General features: G+C 36.9%; 1 protein-coding gene across 1 annotated transcript in view; it reads left to right on the top strand.

Moving 5' to 3' along the window:
* Window positions 1–1,830: 1,830 nt before the first annotated feature.
* Window positions 1,831–27,409, top strand: part of LOC128644410 (calcium-activated chloride channel regulator 1-like) — a gene marked incomplete at its 3' end in the record, with an annotated part of 38,763 nt that continues 13,184 nt past the window's right edge. The window contains 12 exon segments of the mRNA XM_053697035.1: window positions 1,831–1,989; window positions 4,611–4,642; window positions 4,644–4,749; window positions 6,750–6,815; window positions 6,817–6,901; window positions 9,811–9,919; window positions 12,197–12,374; window positions 16,478–16,702; window positions 17,421–17,645; window positions 18,201–18,378; window positions 20,960–21,066; window positions 23,465–23,686. Of these exon segments, the coding sequence (XP_053553010.1) occupies window positions 1,831–1,989; window positions 4,611–4,642; window positions 4,644–4,749; window positions 6,750–6,815; window positions 6,817–6,901; window positions 9,811–9,919; window positions 12,197–12,374; window positions 16,478–16,702; window positions 17,421–17,645; window positions 18,201–18,378; window positions 20,960–21,066; window positions 23,465–23,686 (1,692 nt within the window).

The raw sequence follows: 27,409 nt of genomic DNA on the forward strand, positions 1-27,409 counted from the left end.
TAGGGCTATTAGATTAGCAGTAATTCGTTTTTATTTTTGATAATTTCTTTTTTTATTTTGTGTAATTTAGTGTTTATTTTTTTGTAATTTAGATAATTGTATTTTGTTAATTTAATTTATTTCATTTATTGTAATGTTAGGTGTTAACATAACTCAGGTTAGGTTTTATTTTACAGGTAACTTTGTATTTATTTTAACTAGGTAGTTAGTAAATAGTTAATAACTATTTACTAACTAGTCTACCTAGTTAAAATAAATACAAATTTAGCTGTGAAATAAAATAACACCTAAGTTAACTACAATGTAACTATTAGTTATATTGTAGCTAGCTTAGGTTTTATTTTACAGGTAAGTAAGTATTTATATTTAAATAGGAATTATTTAGTTATTAATAGTAAGTTTTATTTAGATTTATTTTAATTATGTTAAAATTAGGGGGTGTTAGGGTTAGGGTTAGGGTTAGGGTTAGGGTTAGGGTTAGGGTTACATTAGGGGTTAATATATTTATTTAGTGTTAGTGATGTGGGAGGACAGAGGTTTAAGGGTTAATAACTTTAGTATAGTGGCGGCGGCGACATTGGGGGCGGCAGATTATGGGTTAATAATTGTAGGTAGGTGGTGGTGGCGACATTGGGGGCGGCAGATTAGGGGTTAATAATAGTAATGTAGGTGTCAGCGATGTCAGGGGCAGCAGATTAGGGGTTAATAATTTTATATAGGTGTCGTCGATAGCGGGAGCGGCAGATTAGGGGTTAATAAGTGTAATGTAGGTGGCGGCGATGTCAAGGGCAGCAGATTAGAGGTTAATAACTTTTTGTAGGTGTCGGCGATATCGGGAGCAGCAGATTAGGGGTTAATAACTGTAATGTAGGTGGCAGCGATGTCAGGGGCAGCAGATTAGGGGTGTTTAGACTCGGGGTTTATGTTAGGGTGTTAGGTTTAAACATTTTTTTTTTCCCCATAGACATCAATGGGGCTGCGTTACGGAACTTTGCGCTCCGCAATTGTAGGTGTTAGGCTTTTTTTTTAGCTGGCTCTCCCCATTGACGTCTATGGGGCAATTGTGCACGAGCACGTCAAAACACCGCTTGTATTTGGGTGAGGTATGGAGCTCAACGCAACTATATCGCCCGCACAAGCCGTTTTTTTGCAAATCTGTAATAGCAGCGCTATGAAAGGTGAGCGGTGAAAATAACGTACAAGTTATTAGCGAGCCAGCCATAACGCAAAACTCGTAATCTGGCTGATATTTAGTTATAGAGATGAGGTCTTTTAAAATCAAAACAAAACTGTTTAATAGATTCTCATTAATAGAGTCTAATAGAAGAGGGCAAGCTTTCGCCCTTTTTTCTCTTTTACTGTATAGGTGTGAACTAAAATGTACATTCATACTATGGAGTCAATTTATTAAGCTACAGCGAATCATGTGTGCTCGACCTTTGGTAAATCTACCCTTATATGTACAAGTCAAGTTGTGATTGGTTAGTAAAGATCTTTTCGTTTTGTCATAGAAAATTCATAAAACAAAGCTGAATTGCACAGCGCAATCTGCTTTTAAGATCAGAATCTTCCAAATTGTGTTTAATGTTTCTTTAATTGACATTTGATCTATTTTCCCAAAAAAAGATTATTAAGGAACTATCCCTGGGAACTAATACTTAATTTTATTGTTGACTCATCTGTGATTGCCAGTAATATGCATCATTGGCAAACTTCCCTAAGGGTTACAGTGGCAATATTACAAAGTTCATAAAACCAACTGATAAATTAATAGATCAAATATATACACATGTAAAAGCAAGTAAAAGCAAACCCAACAAGGGCGACACAATGACTCTCTACGGGCTACTTGCTTTACTTGTAACATTTCAAATGTTCTGTGCTACTAAGAGTTCTATGGTCATACTTAATAATGGGGGATATGAAGATATCGTCATTGCAATTAATCCAGGATTAAGTGAAGATGTCAAGATTATTGAAAACATTCAGGTTTGTACAAAATGAATATTGTTTTCTTGTTTAAAATTACATTTCTTTAAAACATCAATCTATCAAGTAGACATTGTTGTGGACTGTTAGAAAGAAATATATATATAAAGTCTTTGTGCTAATTAAGCCATCGCAGTTGTAGGATAAATGTTCTGGGTCTTAGAAGATACAATCCAACTTCTCTTGAGGCAGTGGACAGTGGAAGCTGATTAAAAGAAAAGTGGTCAAAACGTATTTTCTATACATATTATACCTTAAGGTTTCACTTTTTTTTCTTGCACAAAATGGCGAGTCCAATATTTTTCTTGAGGGACAAAGACAGACCAGTAATGAAAGTGTAATACAATTTTTTTTTTAATTGTGCATAATTAAATATTTAGAGCTATATTACGAGTGGAGCACTAACAGTGAGCAAAAAGGGGTTTATCGCGGGTGTTTGCATGCATCAGGTTTTTCGCTCGTATTTCAAGTTGAAAATAAATGCTGCCGCATGACTGAGCACTATCACTAGATTTAAAGGGGAATTCTAGTCAAATTGAAACTTTCATGATTCAGATAGGGCATGCAATTTTAAACAACGTTCAAATTTACTTTTATCATCAAATTTGTTTTGCTCTCTATATTCTTTGTGGAAAGCTAAATGTAGCTAGCTAGACTCACATACTAATTTCAAAGATGTTGAAAAGCTTCTTATCTGAGTGCATTTTGACAGTTAGACCCTGCTAGTTCATGTGTGTCATATAAAAAAAAACATTGTGCTCACTCTTGTGGAGTTATTAAAGAGTGAGCACTAATTGGCTAAACTGCATGTCTGTCAAAAGAACTCAGATAAGGGGCAGTCTGCAGAGGCTTAGATACAAGGTAATAATGGATGTAAAAATTGTATTAATAGAACCATGTTGGTTATACAAAACTGGGGAATGGGTAATAAAGGGATTATATATCTTTTTTAAAAATACAAATTCTGGAGTAGACTGTCCCTTTAATTAGAATGATTACTATCTCCTCAGAGCTTTGGTTAACTGTTTCGCGAAAAAAGAGAGTCACAAAACACATCAAAAATACATTACAAAGTACAGTTACACTTTTAATAACATCAACTAATAAAAATTATTTTTTTTTAAAAAGGGCTTTAACACTTACATACATACTGTATGCATGTCTAAATCTGTATAGTATGTATTTGTATATGTTTATATGTGGTGTATATTATGTATTTATGTGGTGTGCACATATGTATTTATGTGTGTGTATATATGACATATTTACAGATATAAACAGATAAATACACATGTATACATATATACACACATATATATATGCCCATTGCAGTTAAGTAGATGAAAACATGAAAAAACATATTTTACCGTGTATGTACTGCAAATATTTCTCATTCCAATGTTCTGCACATAGCAGAATATATTTAATGCATTTAATAAATAGATGTTCCTATATATATCTGTATATATCTATACCTATTTTATTATCATATATATTATATATATATTATATATATATATATATAATATATATATTATATATATATAAGGATAAATATATAGATATAAAAGAGCGAAAACTGTTTACTTTCAACTTGAAATATGAGAGCAACCAAACTTGAACAATAAGCTTACTTCTAAGCGAAGTTAAAGTTCAAGCGTGAGCGTTAAATAATGCTCCACTTGTAATCTGGCCCTTAACCTTTTAAGGCCGTTATGGTGTTCTATTCCGTCCTAACCACCTGGGTTAGCTCTGTTAGGATGGAATAGAACGTCCTAGTCGTTTGAACTGTCCTGAAGTCAATGGCGCTTCCTGGATGCATTCGCGGTCTGGAGGGCAATTGACCCTGTCATGAAAGGGATAATAGGGTATTACACTTTGAGTCTAAAACAGCGCATTTTAATTGTTAGCCATTAGCATCAGTCAGATAGATAAATAGCTATTAGAGAACTGCATCTGGGTCCATAGAAAGGAGAGATATGTGTTTACAAAGAGTTTTGGTTTTAATAAACCATTTAGTTTACATTAGATTTACAGATGGCAAGTAAATGTTTAGCTGAAGGGATGTGATCAGGTTGTGGTACAGCAATAATACAATTGACTAAAACTTCAGATTCATTGCACTCCCGTTATAAAGTAGCACATGCAGCATTGGTGAATTTGCATGAACAGGGCCTGCATCCGCAAGTTAAGAAGTTGCGGTTGTAAAATCGCTGCTTCCTAATGTCTCTACCACGTCAGAGGTGGTGGGCTACAATCATTACTGACTAATCTTGTGAGAGAAAAAGGTGAGAATGCACGAGAGAGTGCTTGTGTAATCTAAACTTCCCCCAGCAATACTGTAGCAGACGTGGGGCACACAGGTTCCCTGACTGGTAAAGCGCCTGCATATTGCACAATGCTATAACGGTGTAAATATGTGTTGTTTAAAGTATACATTCTAAAACCGATAGTACATTTAATTATTTATTCAGCACTCTTGCGTGAGTCTTCATAAAAAATGGTGTCATAAATCAGTAATTGTTAATGTATTGAAACTAATGTGTAAAGTGATAATAATGTATTTAAAGTGATGTGGTAAGAAAGTCTATATGCCGCACGTTATTTTCTTTCTTTTTAAGAATATGGTGAAAGAAGCAACAGGTTATTTATTAATGCTACAAGAAAAGGCTCTTCAATAGGAGTGTAAAAATTCTAATTCCGTTGACTTGGTCACCAAAAGCTCAGCTATATAAAGCCAAAAACAGAACATATGATAAGGTAAGATAAACTAAATGAAATGCTGCTTGTCTGCCTTAAAACCACACTGAATAACATTTATTAACTGTGTGAACTGAGAAATAAGGTGTATGTCAAAATCTTGCCAACAATCCAGTGTGATTTTTTTTATCAAAGGTACAATCCATTCCCAAAGCAATTTTACAACTATGGGGCCGAATTACCAAGCTCCGAATGTAGGGCGCAATAAAATATACGGCGCAGGTTTCGGCGCAAGCGAGGGAACCCGCGCCACCTGTAATTTCACCTTGCACATCAGGGTATTACATATACTGCGCCGTCAGATGCTAAACTGGCGTAAGTAGGGGGACAAACTGGCGATCTTCTAAAATGTGCGCAAATACACATTTTAGTCGTCGCAAGAACTTACGCCAGTATTTTGTCCACGGAAAGTGTAAAAAAAGAGTAGTTTTATGCAAATTAGGCTAACACTCATAAAAATGATACGTGATTTCAAATAAATGCGACACGTAATTATGCTATTCAAAATTCATATATAAACCCATATATAAAGAGATGAAGGTAATACAATTATGATTTCCCATTGTTCTCTCCTCCAAGTATTGTTGATTGTTTTGAGAAGAAATTTAAAGTAAATAAGCAAGTATATGTCCACAATGTGATAAAGTACCTACAAGCTCAATCCATTTGATTATGTTGTGGCTTCAAACTATTTCAAATACACAACTAAACCTTAAAAAACCAATATCATAGTATACTGTCCCTTTAACCTTGAGATGCTGCTTAAATGTATGTGTTTGTTAAAGGGACATGAAACCCCAATATTTTTTTCCATTAATTAGAAAGAGTGTGCAATTTTAAACAACATTCTAATTTACTTCTATTATCTAATTTGTTTAATTCTCTTGATGTTCTTTGCTGTAAAGCATATCTAGATAGGCTCAGTAGCTGCTGATTGGTGCGTGAACATAGATGCCTCGTGTGATTGGCTCACCCATATGCATTTCTATTTCTTCAACAAAGGATATCTAAAAAATAAAACAAATTAGATAATAGAAGTAAATTTGAATGTTGTTTAAAATTGTATTCTCTAACTGAATCATGAAAGAAAATGTTTGGGTTTAGTGGCCCTTTAAGGCTTCCAGGGAGTTACGTTGCTTTTTTAGTCAGTGCAAGGTTTGCTGCGCCTGCAATTTGTGGCGAGATGAGAATGGAGTAGATTTTCTGAATTCTGCGCGCGTAAGTCCTTACGCTGTATATTGGATACCAAATTGCGCATCTTTTCTATGTTAGTCTATGGTTAAAAAAAATACGGCCAAAGGGTGAAAAATACGCACGTAACTTGTATGCTACGCCGTATATGTAATACCAAAATCGCATAAAATCTGGCGTCGCCGGCTTTTGCGGGCGACGCTCTATATGTAATGGAGGCCGTAACTTGATACCCCTGTTTCAGCATGAGCCTTCAGGCTTGCAGGAAACAGCAGTTATGAAGCAGCTGTCTAAAGACCGCTGCTCCTTAACTGGTCCACTGCCTCTGAGGCTGCGGTCTTCAATCCGCCCGATCCTATATGATCGAGGTTGATTGACACCCCCTGCTAGCGGCCGATTGGCCATGAATCTGCAGGGGGGCGGCATTGCACAAGCAGTTCTGGTGAACTGCTTTTGCAATGATAAATGCAGACATCGTATGCTGTTGGCATGTAGCGATGATTGTAGGACAATTATCAAGCTCCGAAGGGGGCGGCATTGCACAAGCAGTTCACTAGAACTGCTTGTGCAATGATAAATGACGACATTGTATGTTGTCAGCATTTATCGATGTGCGATGGACATGATACGTTACATTGTATCATGTACGCTCACAATATTCACATTTTCTAGAATTCATTACATTTTTACTGCTGTACACAAATTAGATCTGGTTCAGTTGTTCCCCAAGATGTTTCAAATTGTAGATCTTGTGTTTTACATACATACATATTATACATATAACTGATGTCTTTATAATGTTTTATTAGGCAGACATTATCATTGCAAGTCCTTTTCTAAAGTACGGTGATGAGCCCTATACTTTACAATATGGAGGGCTGCGGAGAACCAGGAAGATATATTCATTTGACACCTGACTTTCTGTTGAAAGACTCAGTGAGCAAATATTATGGACCAAGAGGTAAAATATAAAGCACTTTATTTACTTTAAAGGGACAGTCAACACTAAAATTGTTATTGTTTAAAAAGATAGATAATGTCTTTACTACCCATTTCCCAGCTTTGCACAACCAACATTGTTATATTAATATACTTTATAACATTTAACCTCTTCATAGTGGGTTCTTCCTGTTTCTAAACCACTATAGACAGCCTCTTAATCACATGCAATGTTATTTGCTTATCACAACAGGAGACTGATAGTTTATGTGGGTCATAAAGATAACATTGTGCTCACGCCCGTGGGTTCTGTACAACACTGCTAAAATGCAAGTCAATAGATAATAAGTAAAAAGTCTTGTGATCAGGGGGGCTGTCAAAAGAGGCTTAGGGGTATATATTCATTAATGGTGCGAGCTGACATGATACGATGTAGCTTATCATGTCCGCCGCAAATCGATAAATGCCAACAGCATACGCTGTCGGCATTTATCATTGCACCAGCAGTTCTTGTGAACTGCTGGTGCAATGCTGACCCCTGCAGATTCTCGGCCAATTGGCCGCTAGCAGAGAGTGTCAATCAACCTGATTGTATTCGATCGGGTTGATTTCTGTCCGCCGCCTCAGAGCTTGATAAATCGTCCCCTTAGATACAAGGTAATAACAGAGGTAAAAAGTATATCACTATAACCATGTTGGCTGTGCAAAACTGGGGAATGGATTGTCTATCTTTTTAAACAATAAAACATTTTTGAGTTGACTGTCTCTTTAAGTACAAGATGTTTTAATTTTTTTAATACATAATTATGGATTTGTTGAAAAATAAAAGTCTCTAACATTGGCTAAGACTGGATGACCCCACATATTTAATAAATAAAATATTATGTTAATGTTTCTTAAAAACAAATGTTTTGTAATAACAATGTTAAATTTTTTAGTTTCATTTTTTAAAATTTGTAACAGATATTTCTAAATTGTTTCAAAATATAAATATAAAGGTCTCTGGTTAATTTTATAAATGTGCCCCAAATGCTCCCAAACTTTAGTGTTAGTTTTCTTCTTTTTTTTTTAAATGTAGCATTTTTTATAAAGAAAACTGCACTTAGCAATTTAGCAATAAATTTACTTTTATCACCAATTTTGCTTTGTTCTCTTGGTATTCTTAGTTGAAAGCTTAACCTAGGAGGTTCATATGCTAATTTCTTAGACCTTGAAGGCCACCTCTTTTCAGATTGCATTTTAACAGGTTTTCACCACTAGAGGGTGTTAGTTCACGTATTTCATATAGATAACACTGTGCTCGTGCACGAGAAGTTATCTGGGAGCAGGCACTGATTGGCTAGACTGCAAGTCTGTCAAAAGAACTGAAATAAAGGGGCAGTTTGCAGAGGCTTAGATACAAGATAATCACAGAGGTTAAAAGTATATTAATATAACTGTGGTTGGTTATGCAAAACTGGGGAATGGATAATAAAGGGATTATCTATCTTTTAAAACAATAAAAATTCTGGTGTAGACTGTCCCTTTAATATATTTATATATACATACATTAACACATAAATATATATGTAAATAGTCATATACATATATATTTGCAAATTGCTGCGCTACTTACCCCCTTCACTGCACTTTGGTTCCGTGCCTTGAATGACGGCATGAAAACAAGGCTTGCATTGGAGCCTATGGAAGCGAGCTTTTATGAGCACAATGCTTCCCAGCAATGCGAATGTGAGCTCGCATTCGCATTGCGGTCAATTAGTAATACCAGCGAACAGTAGCATGCACTGGTATTATTCAGTGAAGCACAAATATTGCTTTCACGAAAGCTATAGTTAGCGCTCCACTTGTAATCTGGCCCAAAATCGGGTAATGTCAGGAGGCTGCCAGTATTAAAGATGGCTGCCATTAGTGGGAGGGAGGATTAGAGAGCTGATTGGGCTGGATCAGGGATGTGGGAGGGTTGAGGAGGGATCACTCTTCTGCAGAATAATAATAATAATAATAATAATAATAATAATAATAATACCCTTAGGCTGAATACTGCCAGACTGTCTGTCAGTACCTAAGATGGTGAGGGGGGAGCTGTTTAACAGGGATCAAGGAGGTGGGAGGTGTCAGGTAGGGGGGTAATTACTACATTACAATACTATTTCCTTTACCAGCTAACTAATTAACCCCTTCACTCCTGGGAATTTAAGAAGTGTGGAGCACAGCTGCAATTAGCGACCTTCTAATTACCAAAAAGCAATTGCAAGCCATGAATATCTGGAATTTCCAAATAAAGGGGATCCTAGGGAAGCTTTGACAATCATTTGTGTCATGATTGCACAAGCGGTATGTGAATTATTTCAGTCAGAAACGCAACATTTGTAAAAACGTTAATTTATTTTATATGATCGCATGTAGGGGAGACACTGTTGCAAAAAATATATCTAATTGGGCCTAGATCAAAAACACCTTGTGTTGTCTTCTTAAAAATATATATAGTTAATAAAAAAACAAGGCTCTATTTCTGTTTAAATGGAGTGATAGCAAAAATACTAAAAATTCTCTGGTATTTTGGGCAAGTTTTTCTCTTAAATTCCCGGTAGTGAAGGGGTTAAAGGGACAGTTACATCAAAATTAAACTTTCATGATTCAGAAAGAGATATGCAATTTTATACACTTTTCCAACTTACTTCTAATATCTATTTTTCTTGATTCTCTTGGTATCCTTTGTTGAAAAGCATAGGCTCAAGGACAGAAATGCAATACTGAGAGCTAGCAGTTTCTGATTGGTGGTTGCACATATATGTCTCTTGGCATTGGTCCACCCAATATGTTCAGGTAGCTCCTACTCCCATGCATTGCTGCTCCTTCAACAAAGGATAGCAAGTGAATGATTACCTCTTCTATATTAATGACAGCAATACTTTCTTTTTGTCTGTGCAGGACGAGTGTTTGTCCATGAGTGGGCTCACCTCAGATGGGGGGTGTTTGATGAGTATAATAATGACGTACCTTATTATAAGGCAGAAAATGGCAAAGTAGAAGCTACAAGGTATCGTTTTTCATTTCTTAATAGTTTTTAAAATAACACTTATTGTATTTATAACAATTTAGCAATAACAAAAATAACAAATTATTAATACAGAAGACGACAAACAAAAAATATATATAATAATTGTAAAAAGGTAAACACATAGCTTGTAGCATAAAGGCAATCTTACTGTGAGAAGAGTTTTCGGTTGTCATAAATATATTGTCAGATAAGGCTTTGATCGTTTAAAAGGATATAAAATCTATGTAAAATACATTTCAAACACACATTTTGTATATGATAAATATTGCAGCTACTTCACATATAAATGTAATATTTTTTATTGTTTGCCCCTTTTTTCGATACTAATGCATTTCGCTGCCATGCCTAGACCCGTTTATAAGTTATTACCACACTGGTAATTCATAGCGGCCTATCCATCAAGCTCCGAACGGAGCTTGAGGGCCCATGTTTCTGGCGAGCCTGCAGACTCGCCAGAAAGACCGCTGCTTCATAACCCTGTCCGCCTGCTCTGATGAGGCGGACAGGAATCGCCGGAATTCAACCCGATCGCGTACGATCGGGTTGATTGACACCCCTTTGCTGGCGGCCGACAGGCCGCGAGTCTGCAGGGGGTGGCGTTGCACCAGCAGCTCTTGTGAGCTGCTAGTGCAATGCTGAATATGGAGAGCGTATTGCTTTCCGCATTTAGCAATGTCTGTTGGACCTGATCCGCACTGTCGTATCAGGTCCGACAGACATTTGATAATTGGGCCTCACAGTGTCATTTTAGATTTAGAGAACTAAAAATATGTCTGAGACTGATACAAATTGTATAAAAAACGTATATGCATTTGTGATTGGCTGATGGCTGTCACATGACACAGGAGGAGTGGAAATAGACATAACTTTAAATATTTTCAGAAAAAAATCTACTACTGTTTCGAAGTTCAGACAATGGAGCATATTTATCAAGCTCCGTATGGGCTCGCCGCAAACAGAAGTTATGAAGCAGTGGTCTAAAGATCGCTGCTCCATAACTTGTTCGCCTGCTCTGAGGCGGCGGACAGAAATCAACCCGATCGAATACGATCAGGTTGATTGACACCCCCTGCTAGCGGCCGATTGGCCGCAAATCTGCAGGGGGCGGCATTTCACAAGAACTGCTGGTGCAATGATAAATGCCAACAGCGTATGCTGTCGGCGTTTATCGATGTGCAGCGGACATGATACGCTACTTTGTATCATGTGCACTCGCACATTGGTAAATATGCCCCCAAGGGGACCGATTCATCTCTTTCCACGTGAGCCTTCAGGCTAGCAGGAAACATGAGTTAAGAAGCAGCGGTCTTAAGAGCACTGCTCGCTCCTTAACTCGTCCGCTACCTCTGAGGCAGTGGACAGCAATCCGCCCGATCAGGTTGATTGACATGCCTTGCTATCTACAGGGGGCGGAGTTGCACAAGCAGTTCACCAGAACTGCTTGTGCAATGATAAATGCTGAAGCGTATGCGGACATTATCACTACAGCGGATCATGTCTGTCCACACTTTCCTAAATCGGCTCCCTATATGCTATTGCATTGTCTTTTTATCATGTATTTGTTGTTTATGCAAATCTATTGTATGTACTGGTCCTTTAACATAGCTGATGATTGGTAGTGAGATGCACAAATGCCTCTTGAGATTTACTTTGTTTAGCTCTGGACCAATAGTCACTGGCGCTCCAAAGCTGACTTTAGCTATGTGTTTAACCCATTTTAACGTATAAGCAAGCGATACAGCAATGATAAACCTCTCTAATTCTTTCATGCCCTAGTTTTTTTGAGTATGTGTTGCATTTGCTATAAATAATTAAGGACAGATATAAAAGGTCAAGTGATCACTGTGCAGAATGTTTCAGGGTCAAGATAACAAAGTCTGCATGGTTCACTGCGGGGAGTGGAACAAATCTACTTTAATGGCTACAGGAATAAAAACACAAATAAAAACCCAAATGACCTTGTAAAGTTGTTTTATTATCACTGAGTAATGAGAGAGACTGTCCTGTTGTGCTATCACGCAACTTCTTTGGGGTCAAAGTTTGAATTTTGAAACTAAGGTTTTTCCCTATTGCTTCATATTTCCGCTCAAACTTAAATAATGTCTTTTTTTTATTATTATTACTGTTATTTTTATTATTATTACTGCTGCTTTTAACTATTTTGTGACTATAGAAATAATATAATTACCAATTCTGCACCTAATTCAGAAATAAAAAAATAATATGAAAACGAATGCATCTATTTCTCTCTGCCAGGTGTTCTACAGATATTATTGGTACTAATATTAAGCAACTATGCCAAGGAGCTTCATGCAGTTCTCTTCCTTGTTACTTTGACAAAAACACCGGCCTTTATGAAGACGGATGTGTTTTTGTACCAGCGAAGAACCAATTTGCCCATGAATCTATTATGTATCAGCAAGCTTTCTCTTCTGTGAGTACTGTTATATCTACATAGCTTCCTTGTTTTTATACTGTTGAGTTGATCATTCTATGGTACTAGAACTACATTTCTAAGCCAAACAAAACGAGAATGGACTGTACTAACTCAGCTGCTTATCTGACATTATACTTGACTTGACTTGACAATCCATGTGACTTGTGGAGCTACAATATAAGTGTCATTTGATATTATTTTTGCATGACTGACATTGTTTAAGAGCTAACAGAAGGAAATTGGAAATGGGAAGTTTCATTTTGACAGTATTATCCCTTTAAAACTTCCATGATTCAGATAGAGCAAAAAAAAATCATTATTATTATAAAAAAAATGACCTCTTTCTCTTGCTATCGTCTGTTGGAACTAACCTAAGCACACATTGTTGCAAACATTGTTGCAAACATTTCTTAAGACTTGTTCATGCTTCTGATCCTACCTCAGTATGCTCTCATGGAAAGAAGTATAAACAAAGGATATTTTTGACTTCCATGTCCCTTTAAAGCAATGTGAAACCCAAAGAGGTTCTTTTGTGATTCAGACAGAGCAAACTATTTTTACAACAGTTTCAAATTTACTTCTATTATCAAATGTGCTAAGTTCCCATTGTATCCTTTGTTGATGATCTCACAAGAGGACCTGCAGTCCGAATTTAACAAGCAGTGTTCATCAGAGGTGGCGAATTTTAGTCTCACCGGTCTTATCTGACCGGGGAGATTGCACGTGAGCACAAAATAGCACTAGTGTGCAATGCTGAATTCCGGCAGCAGAATTCAGCTCGCCAGAGGCGAGATGTAGTGGACAGGGGCGCGTATGTGCGCCCCGTCCACCGCAGCTTGATTAATCGACCACTTAGTGCTCTTTCAAATGAATAACATTCTTGTAAAGCTGCTGCCATATACTTCTCTAGTCCAGAAACGTGCATTCTTCTGAGCTTACGTGCCTGTTTTTCAACAAAAAATACCAAGAGAATAAAGAAAATGTGATAATAGAATTACGTTAGAAAGTTGTTTAAAATTCCATGCTCTAATTGTGAAAGAAAGAAAGAAACATTTTGGATTTCATAATTTCATATCCCTTTAAGCTCACAAGTTTTGTCTTGTGGAAGACCATGAATAATGGTACTATAGAGTGATACAGCTCAGGGCCTTCAGATTCTTTCTATAACTGCGCTATGTCATATGTAAGACCATGAATACAGGTACTATACAGTGATCAAGCACAGGGAAATCAGATTCTTTGTATAACTGCGCTATGTCATATGTAAGACCATGAATAATGATACTATACAGTGATACAGCTCAGGGCCTTCAGATTCTTTGTATAACTGCGCTATGTCATATGTAAGACCATGAATAACGGTACTATACAGTGATACAGCTCAGGGCCTTCAGATTCTTTGTATAACTGCGCTATGTCATATGTAAGACCATGAATACCGGTACTATACAGTGATACAGCTCAAGGTCTTCAGATTCTTTGTATAACTGCGCTATGTCATATGTAAGACCATGAATACCGGTACTATACAGTGATACAGCACAGGGTCATCAGATTCTTTGTATAACTGCGCTATGTCATATGTAAGACCATGAATACCGGTACTATACAGTGATACAGCACAGGGTCATCAGATTCTTTGTATAACTGCGCTATGTCATATGTAAGACCATAAATAACGGTACTATACAGTGATACAGCTCAGGGCCTTCAGATTCTTTGTATAACTGCGCTATGTCATACGTAAGACCATGAATAACAGTACTATACAGTGATACAGCACAGGGCCTTCAGATTCTTTCTATAACTGCGCTATGCCATATGTAAGACCATGAATACCGGTACTATACAGTGATACAGCTCAGGGCCTTCAGATTCTTTGTATAACTGCGCTATGTCATATGTAAGACCATGAATAACAGTACTATACAGTGATACAGCACAGGGCCTTCAGATTCTTTCTATAACTGCGCTATGTCATATGTAAGACCATGAATACCGGTACTATACAGTGATATAGCACAGGGCTATCAGATTATTTATATAACTGCGCTATGTCATATGTAAGATCATGAATAATTGTACTATACAGTGATACAGCACAGGGCCTTCAGATTCTTTGTATAACTGCGCTATGTCATATGTAAGACCATGAATACCGGTACTATACAGTGATATAGCACAGGGCTATCAGATTATTTATATAACTGCGCTATGTCATATGTAAGACCATGAATACCGGTACTATACAGTGATAGAGCACAGGGCCTTCAGATTCTTTCTATAACTGCGCTATGTCATATGTAAGACCATGAATACCGGTACTATGCAGTGATATAGCACAGGGCTATCAGATTCTTTATATAACTGCGCTATGTCATATGTAAGATCATGAATAATTGTACTATACAGTGATAGAGCACAGGGCCTTCAGATTTTTTGTATAACTGTGCTATGTTATATTGAAGACCATAAATAATTGTACTACACAGTGATACAGCTCAGGGCCTTCAGATTCTTTCTATAACTGCGCTATGCTATATGTAAGATCATGAACTTCTTGTGCAATGCCGCCCCCTGCAGATTTGCAGCCAATCGGCCGCTAGCAGGAGGTGTCAATCAACCCGATTCTACACGATCGGGCGGATTGATGTCCACAGCCTCAGAGGCAGCAGACGAGTTAAGGAGCAGCGGTCTTAAGACCGCTGCTTCATAACTGCTGTTTCCACATGAAAACAGGGGCATCAGTGGCCATTCGGCCCTTGATAAATCGGCCCCAGTGCCTTTAATTGCGAAAACTTATGAAATAGTAAATTATATAGCTTCCAATTAAAAACAAATTACTATTTCTGAATGCATTTACTGCAAGAAGCTAAGTTTTTAATGATTTGGATAAAGCTTACAATATAAAACAACTTTTCAGTTTCCATCTATTTTCAAATTTGCTTCATTCTCTTGATATCCTTTGTTGAACAAGCAGCAATATACTACTGAGAACCAGGTAAACACCTCGGTCAAGCCAATGGCAAGAGGTATATATGTGCAGCCACCAATCAGCAGCTAGCTCCAAGAATTGCATTGCTGCTCCTGAGCCTACCTAGATATGTTTTTCATTAAATGATACAAAGAGAATGAAGTAAATGTGATAAAAGAACTCATTTAGAAAGCTGTTTAAACTTACAGAATTTTGACTTTAATGCCCCTTTAAAACCTATTCTTTATTTTGATGTTTCTCATCTATATACTGTTTGTTCTTGGCCATCTGTATTTTCTACTCTGTGTATGACATTGACTAATGCTCTGAGGCTACAGGATGCTTTTAAGGTATAAGAATCCTGACTTGGTAACCTTATGAAGAAGCATTTAAACATATGGCTGGGGCTTCAGACAAGTAGACATATCTCTGTTAAATTCAGGATTACTGGCATTGTTAAAGGGACACTGAACCCAAATTTTTTCTTTTGTGATTCAGATAGAGCATGCAATTTTAAGCAACCTTCTAATTTACTCCTATTATCAAATTTTCTTCGTTCTCTTGCTATCTTTATTTGAAAAAGAAGGCATCAAAGCTTTTTTTTTTTTGTTCAGAACTCTGAACAGCACTTTTTATTGGTGGATGAATTTATTCACCAATCAGCAAGAACAACCCAGGTTGTTCACCAAAAATGAGCCGGCATCTAAACTTACATTTTTGCATTTTAAATAAAGATACCAAGAGAATGAAGAAAATTTGATAATAGGAGTAAATTAAAAGGTTGCTTAAAATTTCATGCTCTATCGGAATCGCGAAAGAAAAAAAATTGGGGGTTCAGTGTCCCTTTAAGTGTTAGGGCTGTGATAAGCAAGGAGGACTTTGTGTTTGTTTGCATACTGTGGCATTTCACATTACAAAAGCAGAACTATACAGTATTTAATATTTTATAAAGTCTCTGCAATTTACATTGGGTTTTTGAAGCAGAGTAGAGTGGGTTAAGTTATGGAAAATCAGTGGGTGTGGCATTGTGCTCAACAAGTAATACCAGCGCACATTTTGTGCTCCACTTGTAATCTAGGTTTAAATTTTTACTAAAGTAAATTATATTTTGTATTTTAATGTTCAGGTGTCTGAATTCTGTGATATAATAAACCACAATGCTGAAGCACCGACCCTGCAAAACAGAGTGTGCAACTCCCACAGCACGTGGGACGTCATCATGAATTCAACTGACATCAAATCTTCGCCTCCGAAGAGTGACAACAACATTCCAGTCCCTTCCTTCTCACTTCTGCAGTACAGAGACAGAGTGATCACATTAGTGCTTGATGTGTCAGGAAGCATGGCATCTGTAAGTCTTCTATATGTCCTGTGAAGTTAAAGGGACATTGTTCTGTAAAATATCACCATTCATGTGTTCTCAATAATTCATTTTTACCTCCTGGAGTGTTTATCTTTACCTTTATTTTGTAATTGGAAACAGCTGTTTGTGCTGTAGAAAACACCACCTATACTGATAATTTCAATACTGCAGTACTGACTAAAGAAAAGATATGTAATCAAGGAACAACAAATCAGAGAGAAATAGTCCAGCACTTTTGAATGGACGTTCCCGCAGCAACTTGCCTGCATACATTTAGAGAAATTTAAAGGTGGAAACACTTTTATTTGACTTAAAATGACATAAACACAGCTGCTTAATTTATTAGATCTATTTTCCAAAATCATTATATTTTTTAACTTGGTTGCAAATATGCTTTAATAAATATAATACTGTTTTTAATTACATAATAGTTATTATTTGTATATTTTGTATTGAAGAACTATTCTGTGAGAAAAATGTTAGGCCTGAAAGGATTTATATGTAAATAAAAATAGAATAAGGCTAAGTAGATTACCACCTATAGAATATACTCCCTGCGTATAGCGCCTCTTCCCTGTGTACTATAAAATTCCACTTAGGAGTGGGATATTGACGTTAGGCTAGGAGTAAAGGTTTAAGCGCACAGATATATTTAATATTGTTACTAAAATCATTATAGTCATAATATTTTTTTTGTCAATTGCAGTATGACCGTATAGGCCGTGTGTATCAGGCAGTAGAAGTATTCCTTCTTAAAATAATTGAAACTGGCTCTTATGTTGGGATCGTCCAATTCTCAAGCACCGCCAGTGTTTTGTCGCCACTAGTGCAAATAATAACCAACGAGCAACGAGAGAAACTAAAATCTCTCATTCCAAAAAACGCTAATGGAGGAACAAACATTTGTTCAGGAATTAATACTGGATTCCAGGTAAATGATTTCTAGTCTGTTTTTCTTATATCCTTTAAGTTGATTATTTTGAAATCATTAAAAATTACTATGAGTTTCATTCATCAAAAGTTTTAAAAACAAATTTACTGGTTTAGTCGAAAAAAGCAACTCCGTTTCTATTAAGCTCTCCAGCAGCCTCAACATGCTAGCCCGGGTCCTATTCTTCACAGAGCCCCTATTGCACTAGTAGAAGCCTTAGCTAAAGGAGAAGGCTTAGCGCAGCCAGGACTCTGTGGAGGAAAGGACCAGGTTAACGCAGCTCTCCAGCTCTCACCTGTAGCTTAGGAACATTAACATTTGTTTAACGAAAACAAAAGTAAATGTTTAAAGAATATTCAGTATTAGTTTTTATTTTAAATTAAACGAATACCGAATAGTGCATCCAATGAATATTCAGGAAAACAAAATTTGTTACGAATGATTCGAACAAATAGTATTATAATCATTAAAAGAATACATCAAAATGAAAGCAGTGCTGCCGTAATGTGTGTGGGGAGTAAAACTGATTCTGTGAATATTTTTTTTAATGTTTAGGTGAATAAAATTCTTGATGGGTCAACCTATGGAACAGAAATAATATTACTTTCTGATGGAGAAGACTATGGTGTGAGTAGCTGCTTTCCTAGTATAAGAGACAGTGGGGCGACCATACATGTTATTGCCCTTGGACCAAGTGCAGCAAAGGAACTTGATCAAATAGCTGAAATGACCGGTGAGTTTAAAGCAAAGTTTATGGAAATAATGTTACTGCACAGCTTAAAGATGACTGTATTGCAAGCAGGGGCATATCACTGGCTGGGCCCACTACACCATATCGTGGTTATCTTTTAACTGACTTGACTATAAAGTATAAGATTAAATAGACCATATGAAAGCCTTAAAGGGACACTGAACCCAGATTTTTTCTTTCGTGATTAAGCTAGAGCATGAAATTTTAAGCAACTTTCTAATTTACTCCTATTATCACATTTTCTTTATTCTCTTGGTATCTTTATTTGAAATGCAAGAATGTAAGTTTAGATGTCGGCCCATTTTCGGTGAACAACCTGGGTTTTCCTTGCTGATTAGTGGATAAATTCATCCACCAATAAAAAAGCTTAGATGCCTTCTTTTTCAAATAAAGATAGCAAGAGAATGAAGAAAAATTGATAATAGGAGTAAATTAGAAAGTTGCTTAAAATTGCATGCTCTATCTGAATCATGAAAGAAAAAATTTGGGTTCAGTGTCCCTTTAAGCTTAGCCCAGGCATCTGTGAAGTCCTCCACAGTGCTTGTCTCTACCACCTCTAATGGAAGTTTATTCTATGAATCAACCACTCTTTATGTTAAGAAGCTCTTCTAAACAACTACTCTTTAAAGGGACAGTCTACACCCTATCATAATTTTTACCTACCTGCTCAAACACATTAACAAGTGTTCTGAACCAAGTCCATGGTACACCAGCTTGAAAGCAATAACTGTAATTGTGAAAAATTTCAGTCTAAAATGGCTACAAGTTCCGCCCACCTTTTTACTTATCTTTAGTTATGTGTATAACTCTCCAATCAACTCGTTAAAAAAAATTCTCATGGACCCACATGCTAATTTGCATAGTCGCAGTTAACCCACTGGAGTGTTGCAGCCTAATCAGTCCCTAATGTTTAAGGTTGTAATTTTAATCTTGGAGAAGTTGATTATTGAGCACTGCTTTGCCTAGCCCTGAATTTGCATTGCGGTATGTTATTTAAATTAATTGAAAAATATTTTTTATAGATTATTTATTTTGCCTACTAGATTTATATAATACTATATTTAAAATAGTTTATTTGATACCTCCTCCCTTACATTGAGTTTAAACAAGCATTTTTATTCTGTCTTTCTGCCAGTGGATATTCAGCTCCCAAATTTGTGAAGTTTATCAAATAACTCTAAAAGAATCTGTTAACCCTTTCCTGCCGTTAGGACGTTTCATGCCATTCTAGCCGTTTGGCAGTCTTGAAGCCATACCTGCTTCCTAAATGGGATTGCGGGCTGGAGGGGGTGTCTAGCGTCATAGGCATTCGCCCCTGGCACAATCCGATTATTGAAATCATGCAAACGCATAAACTATTGCGTGATTTCAATTTTTACTTGTTAACATCAGAATTTTTTTCCAATGTAGACAAATACTGTAAGTCCCGTCAGAAAAGGGATACGCAAAGCCTATCACATGCAAAGAATTGTTTGGTCGTTTCATTTTGCATATTCAAATTTATGCTAATATATCTGCTATCTATTCATTAAAAAAAGTCTCCACAAGCACAATAAAGAGTGAGCAGATATATAATTTAAATTATTGCTACCAAATATCTATATACTACTCTTTTAACTTATGTAAAAGAATTATGGCAACTGTAGTCTGACTGCAATGCGACTGATGGTTACTCAGTGATAAAAGAATGACTAGTATTTACTTAGTGACCATTGAGTAACCACATACCACTTGAGTTTTAGACTTTTTATCAGCTTTTGGCAGTCATGTTATGCCAAATGGGCCTTTGACCCATAGCTGCAACTTGTGTAAAATATTAATATACTTATTATCTTAATAATGATGTATTTTTATATATATTAATTTTTCCATTTATATGTAAAATATATAATAAAAAATAAAGAGGGAGGGATAGGGAGCTACACTACAGAAAAAAGGTAGGGTGGGGGGATGCTAAACAACGATCACCGGAAGGGGGGAGCACTACACTACAGAAAATGTTTTTAAAAATATGTATTTTATAGGTACTTACAGACAGCTGCCTGTACTAAATATGGTCGTGAGTAGTGGGAGGGGCAAGGTTAGAGAGCTATTTGGGGGGGATCAGGGTTGAGGAGGATCACTACACTGAAGAAAAAAAATGTATACAAATAAATAATAATAATTAAAAACAAAACAAAAAACTTAACTGGATACTGGCAAACTGTCTGCCAGTACCTAAGATGGCTTCCATTGGGGGGGGAAGAGAGCTGTTTGGGAGGGATCAGGTAGGGATCAGGGGGTGTGAGGTGTCAGGTGGGAGGGTAATCTCTACACTAAAGCTAAAATTACAAACTACCCTATTAACCCATTCACTGCCGGGAATACTAGAAGTTTAATGGGCAGCAGCAATTAGCTGCAATCTAATTAAACAAAATAAATATTCTGGGTTTAATGTGCCTTTAATGAATATTGGAGGTTATAGGTACTGTTTAAGATTATGTAGGTTATGCACTCTTGAAATGTATCCTTATATATAAAATGTAACTTTTTTTCTAAAAAAAAATATATATATATTTTTCAGGAGGATTAAGGTTTTTTGCAACAGATAACCTGGATACCAATAGTCTGATTGATGCATTTAGTGGGATTTCTTCAGGGAGTGGAAACATTTCTCAACAGACTATTCAGGTAATCGATTGCGCTGTTTGTTTCTTCAATTAGACCCAACTTATATCCAATAATTCCTCAAACCAGTAATGCTTCATTAGGGTTATTATGTTAATAACAAAATAATGCAAAACATTTGTAGGGTAGAAAAATTAAAATACATTAGATAATCTACTATAGGGAATCAGTTGATGTGATATACTTAGATTTTGCAAAGGCGTTTGATACAGTGCCACATGAGAGATTAATGCACAAAATTAAGGGACTGGGAATGGCTGAAAATGTTAGCTCATGGATAAATAACTGGATAAAAGATAGGGAGCAACGAGTAGTAGTAAATGGATCATACTCAGATTGGACAAAGGTAGGACGATCGGGTTGATTGACACCTCCCTGCCGGTGGCCCATTGGCCGAGAGTCTGCAGGGGGCGGCGTTGCACCAGCAGCTCTTGTGAGCTGCTGGTGTAATGCTGAATACGGAGAGCGTATTGCTCTCCGCATTCAGCGAGGTCTTGCGGACCTGATCCGCACTGTCGGATCAGGTCTGCAAGACCTTTGATACATAGGCCCCATAATTTGCAGAAACAGTTGCAATATTGTGCTTATGATATGTTAACATTCCTAAACTACATCAGTATGCTCTCATTGAAAAGATCTAAGTTTCAACAAAATATACTAAGAGAAAACTTGATAATATGTCGTTTTTTTTATTATTTTTAATTGGAGTCTGACTCATTAATAATAATTATGACTTTCATATCCCTTTAAGAGTAAATTACTGCATATACAATTCCTGATATAAAACATGCTAAGCAAGATTAAGAAGATGATACCGTTAAAGCAGCCCTTTAAAACATTTTACATTTGATGTTGAAAGAAACAAGAAATGCATGCTTATTAGCAACACTCTTAAAATGGTGTCTTCACAGAAAATGTTTGCAGGGAGGGGCACTTCTCAAAAGCCCACTAGTGTATTGTGGGTGGAGCTAAAATAGAGGGTCAGGGTGGGGCTTGGCATGGGCAGGGCTGGGTGGGGTATGGGTTACATATGGAGGTTCTTGATGGAGTTGCAGTGGGAAACCAGGGGGATCACAGTTGGGTGTGCATGAGAATGCCACTATTCCCACAGTTAAATAGGTGGATGAAAGCATATGTACATAAGCATAACACACAAAGCTGTGCTATTTAGATTTTAAATATATGAATTAATATATATACTGTATGTGTAAATATATATATTACCTTATAAGGTCAAAACAGTATCTACCTAGTATCTGAAAAGCATGAAATCTAATTCATGAACAGTTTCAGGAAAAAAACAAAAAGCAAAACACTCTCTGTTCAGTCAATAAATCAATAAAGCAATGAGTTTCTTTAATCACTGCTGACTGCAGACTGTTGCTCCCAGAAGAAATTAAATTAAAAATAAATAAATTCTATGACCGTAGGGCCATTTTAGCTTCTTTTCAAGGCTCCGTGGCAAAGATGCTCAGTATGAAACCATAGAAAGAGTTTGTATGTTTTATTTATTATATTTTATTGTTTGTTTTTCTAATTTTTCATATTTTAGTTTTGTTTTATCCCTAACACATTTTGGGGAAGACCCAAAACTAAAAACCGTAATGCCAAAACTAAAAACCGTAATGCCAAAACTAAAAACCAAAACTAAAAACCGTAATGCCAAAACTAAAAACCGTAATGCCAAAACTAAAAACCGTAATGCCCCATAAAAATATCTTACTACCATGTGTTATTATATTGTTTTTTATTTTATCCCAAACATTTTTTTGGGGAGAAGAATTTTATAAAGCTGTTTAGTTGTAATGCCCTTTACTCTGTAATACCCTTATAAAAACCTCACATCTGTCATGTGTACATTGAGAAATGCAACTCTTCATTTCAGTCATATTTTCTTTTCATGTTTGAACAAATGTATATTTATAAGTGGTATTCTTCGTCTGTACTAGTAGATGGGTAACAGATTTATCAAGTGTATTGCATTTGTGTAGTCCTTTTTTGTCATCTATCGCTACTTTTAATTTTTTATAATAGTTAATAAAAAAATTGAGATGAACTGACAAAAGTTGCAATGTTTTAAATTGTATGTTCTATCTGAATCATGAAAGAAAATGTTGGGGTTTTATGTCCCTTTAAGATCTGAACAAAGTACTGATGTAAACACTTGCTTGAAAAATTAAATGATGTGATCTTCGATGTGATCACATGATTTCAAGGCCGGGATTGGATCATGGTAGCCTACAAGGCTAGGCACACCTCCCAGTCAGATTTCCTATTGACTAAAAGGAGGAGGGTGCAGGACACCAGAAAAGGTAGAATGTTCCATATTTAAATTGTTGTCATATTATCTAAGCAAAATAGAACCATTCTTATAACTTTCTCTGCATTTTATTCTTCACAGCTGGAAAGCGCTCGTTTGAATCTTAACCCAAAAGAATGTTTAAATGGCACCGTTTATATTGATAGCTCCGTTGGAAATGAAACATTCTTCCTAATTACATGGCAAAGTGTAATACCTACAATCTATTTAAAAGATCCAAAGGGTAAATTATATACAGCTGCCCAGTTCAGTAATGACACAACGTCCAAATCATCTAGACTTGAAATTCCAGGAACAGCAGAGGTAATGTGTTTTGATATAAATGTCTTTACTGCTTCTAAGGGACATTAACACCTTGTAACCAAGACATTTCTGTTGTCTTGCTAAATATAATGACATATCAGCCAAGTTTAAACATTTTAAAAACAAATTAATACCTTGTTTGCTGCTATTGTATTTTTTATGGCAGCCACACAATCTGCCATTGTGGGCTTGAGTCTGCAGACACCAGGGCTAGCTATAATCATGGCTAAGTTAAAGCTCAAAATAAGTGTTACACAACAATAAAAACACAACCTGCATACATAGGGGTAGATTTATCATACCCTGGGCGGACATGATTCGATATAGCGAATCATGTCCGCCCTGCATCGGTAAATGGCGACAGCATACGCTGTAGGCATTTATCATTGCACAAGCAGTTCTGGTGAACTGCACTGTCCGCCTCCTCAAAGCTGGCGGACGAATTACCACCTGTTTCCGGTGAGCCCTAATGCTGAAACAGCAGCATTAGGGGCCATGCAGTTATATTTACCAGCGTATATTAAAGGAACAATAGAGACAACATTAAAGGGACAGTCTAGTCAAAAATAAACTTTCATGATTGAGATAGGGCATGTCATTTTAAACAACTTTCCAATTTACTTTTATCATCAATTTTGCTTTGTTCTCTTGGTATTCCTAGTTTAAAGCTAAACCTTGAAATGCCACCTTCTATCTGAATGCATTTTAACAGTTTTTTTACAACTAGGGCGTTAGTTCATGTGTGCCATATAGATAACATTGTGCTCACGCCCGTGGAGTTAACTAGGAGTCTGCACCGATTGGCTAAAATGCAAGTCTGACAAAATAACTGAAGTAAGGGGGCAGACAAGGTAATCACAGAGGTGAAAAGTATATTGATATAACAGTGTTGGTTGTGCTAAACTGGGGAATGGGTAATAAAGGAATTATATATCTTTTTAAACAATAAAAGGTCAGGTGTAGACTGTCCCTTTAAACATTCATGACTCAGATAGAGCAAGTAATTCTAAACAACTTTTCAATTTACTTCTGTGATTTAATTTGCTTCATTCTATTGTATAATTTGCCTGGGATTTTTTTTTTTTTATCCTTTGTTGAAACGTCAACTCGAGAGAAGCAATGCTCTACTGGAAGTTAGTGAGCACACAGAATAAACTGGTAGTGAGAAAGATGAGGCGCTGGAGAATTGACCCTGCTAGACTAATGTATTCCCCTCTAAGAAAACAGTGGTTGATATGTAGTGAATGTAGTCCAGCGCTAGATTAGCACGGGTAGAGTATTTAGTTAAATTCTATAATTCGAATATATTGTATTTTGTGATTGGATAAATGTTTAATGTATGTACTGCAATGTTGTTATTATATATTATTGTAGGTAATCCTAAGTATTTATCAACATTCAGTTAATAAAAAGATATAAACAGGTATATACAACTGATATATATAAACTTGTTGTCTAATGTGAACTTCTTATCTATATATATAAAAACTAATAAAACATTTGTATAATTAGACAGAAATTTAATAACTTGTTAAAAGCATACATAAAATAAAAAGGGACGTCTCCCTTATAACATCGATTTCATCAGAGAAAACAATTGAATAACTGTAGTATATATTTCCGCTATTTGATAATCAGGTACCTGTTATATAGTGTAACAAATGATAATGTCCAGAAATTGGATTAAAAAAACTTAAAGATCCAAACGAGATGACCTCCCCGCTATTGTGGCGGGTGTGTGTTACCGGTCCGTTAGTGAGAGACTGGTATTTAAAAATATGTCATGTGACTTTTCCTACGTCACACTTGTGATCGTAGCTGTTTCAATATAGTTGTAATGTAACCAGTGATCCTTGATATTCTGTCAAGTGCTTATTATGTTGCAATTTTTTTAAACTTTAATCTGTATGTGTATCAGAAGGTGTATTCCCCTATTCCGTGTGTAATTAGGGAGTCTTGGGGGAGATTGCAACTTACGCTGGTCTCTTGGCACACCTGATTTCTCTTTTAGTGTGGTCTTTGCGGTCACATTCAGTGACTTGGATGTTAAACTTTGCGGTCACGTGCAGTGACTATAATGCAATCCTCGCAGTGTGGACTTGGCGGTCACTTGTAGTGGTGGGAATTTGTCAGAGTTGGCAGCTATGCCTTTAAGGATAGGTTACTTAAGTCTGCTCCTCCCCCTTCCACCTGCCGATTAATGTTTAGTATACTGAGTTCTCAACTAGAGAAGACACCAAACTAAACCTCCAGGCTATAATCTATCTGAACTATTAGTTACCAAAGCTGAAAGCTCATCTTACTGCAGGAGCTATTACAGAAATCATCTTGTTCCGCATCTACCTCCTGAGCCGCTCTAGGCTAACAAATATCCTCCGGTTGCAACTGGTATCTATTACAGCCAGACTTTCATTGTTGCAAACAGTGTCAGGACTTACTTTGTGCAGCCTCTCCTCTCAGTACTCCGGAGCTTCAGCGGTTGTCCGCATTTGCTACAAACACAGCCGAAGTCTTTCCAGCGTGCACGCTGCCTGTCAGGTATTCCTCCTCGCTGATTGGCGCTTCGCACCACACCCTCCGTCTGTGTCTACAGACGCTGCAGCGGCACCAGCTCTCCCCTCTCAAGGCAATCACACTCTGGCTCCGGATTAAACAACTCACGCTTATTCACAGTGAGCTCATAGGCTACAACGTTAATATCTCCTGACTCAGCACAACTATACGCTATAGCTGTTTTACTCAATAACCTATCCTTGTTAATGGACAATTATTACAACTAAGGACAGTGTCTACTACAATACAGTTCCTATTCTGAACTACATCACCTACAGCCTTAATTAAACAAGGAGACTATTCACAACGAACTTTATACTATAGGCTTCCTTGCCTGTCTCCTGTAACAAGGATTACAAGAGCACCTCATAGGTTGTTACTACTGGGTAACGGATAACTAAGTGAATCTGCAGTTGTGATCTACTAATATTACATTGCGTAACCTTGTACACCCTAACATATTAATCGGCCCTATACATGGATCCAGCGGATTTGCCCACTGTAGTCTATAACCTCACCCAAACGGTTGAACAACTGACACAAGGTTTGAGAGAATTACAAGTTCAAAATGACAGCCTCAGAGCAGCTGTAAGGGACAGCACACCGGAACCTCATGTCTGCTTACCTGAGAGATTCACTGGAGACAGGAAACTTTTCAGGCAATTCAGAAATGCCTGCTACCTACTGTTTCAAATGAAACCTAGAACATACCATACTGAGAGGCTCAAGGTGATGACTGTCATATCCTTCCTCACTGGAGAGCCTAGAATTTGGGCAGACACCTTCCTAGAGAACGATGACCCAATACTGGGGTCACTTACAGATTTCTTCACTGAGATGAGTGCCTTGTATGAAGATACACAAAAACAACTTACGGCTGAAGCAAAGATGCGCTCCCTCAGACAGGGCAGACGCCCTGTGGAAGAATACCTCTCAGAGTTCAAACTCTACACCAAGGATTCAGAGTGGAGTCAGGTAGCCCTACGCAATCAATACCGCCTAGGCCTATCTGATGCTCTCAAAGACGAACTTGCCCGTATTGAGATACCAGCAACACTAGAGAGCTTGATGGCCCTTACAATCCAGATAGACAGGAGACTCCGAGAGAGGAAATCCGAGCGCCAACATTCAGAGGGTGCCCAAAAGTATTACACTACATCTCCACCTTCC

This window comes from Bombina bombina, unplaced genomic scaffold, assembly GCF_027579735.1.
Source record: "Bombina bombina isolate aBomBom1 unplaced genomic scaffold, aBomBom1.pri scaffold_1531, whole genome shotgun sequence".
Classification (NCBI taxonomy): Eukaryota; Metazoa; Chordata; class Amphibia; order Anura; family Bombinatoridae; genus Bombina; species Bombina bombina.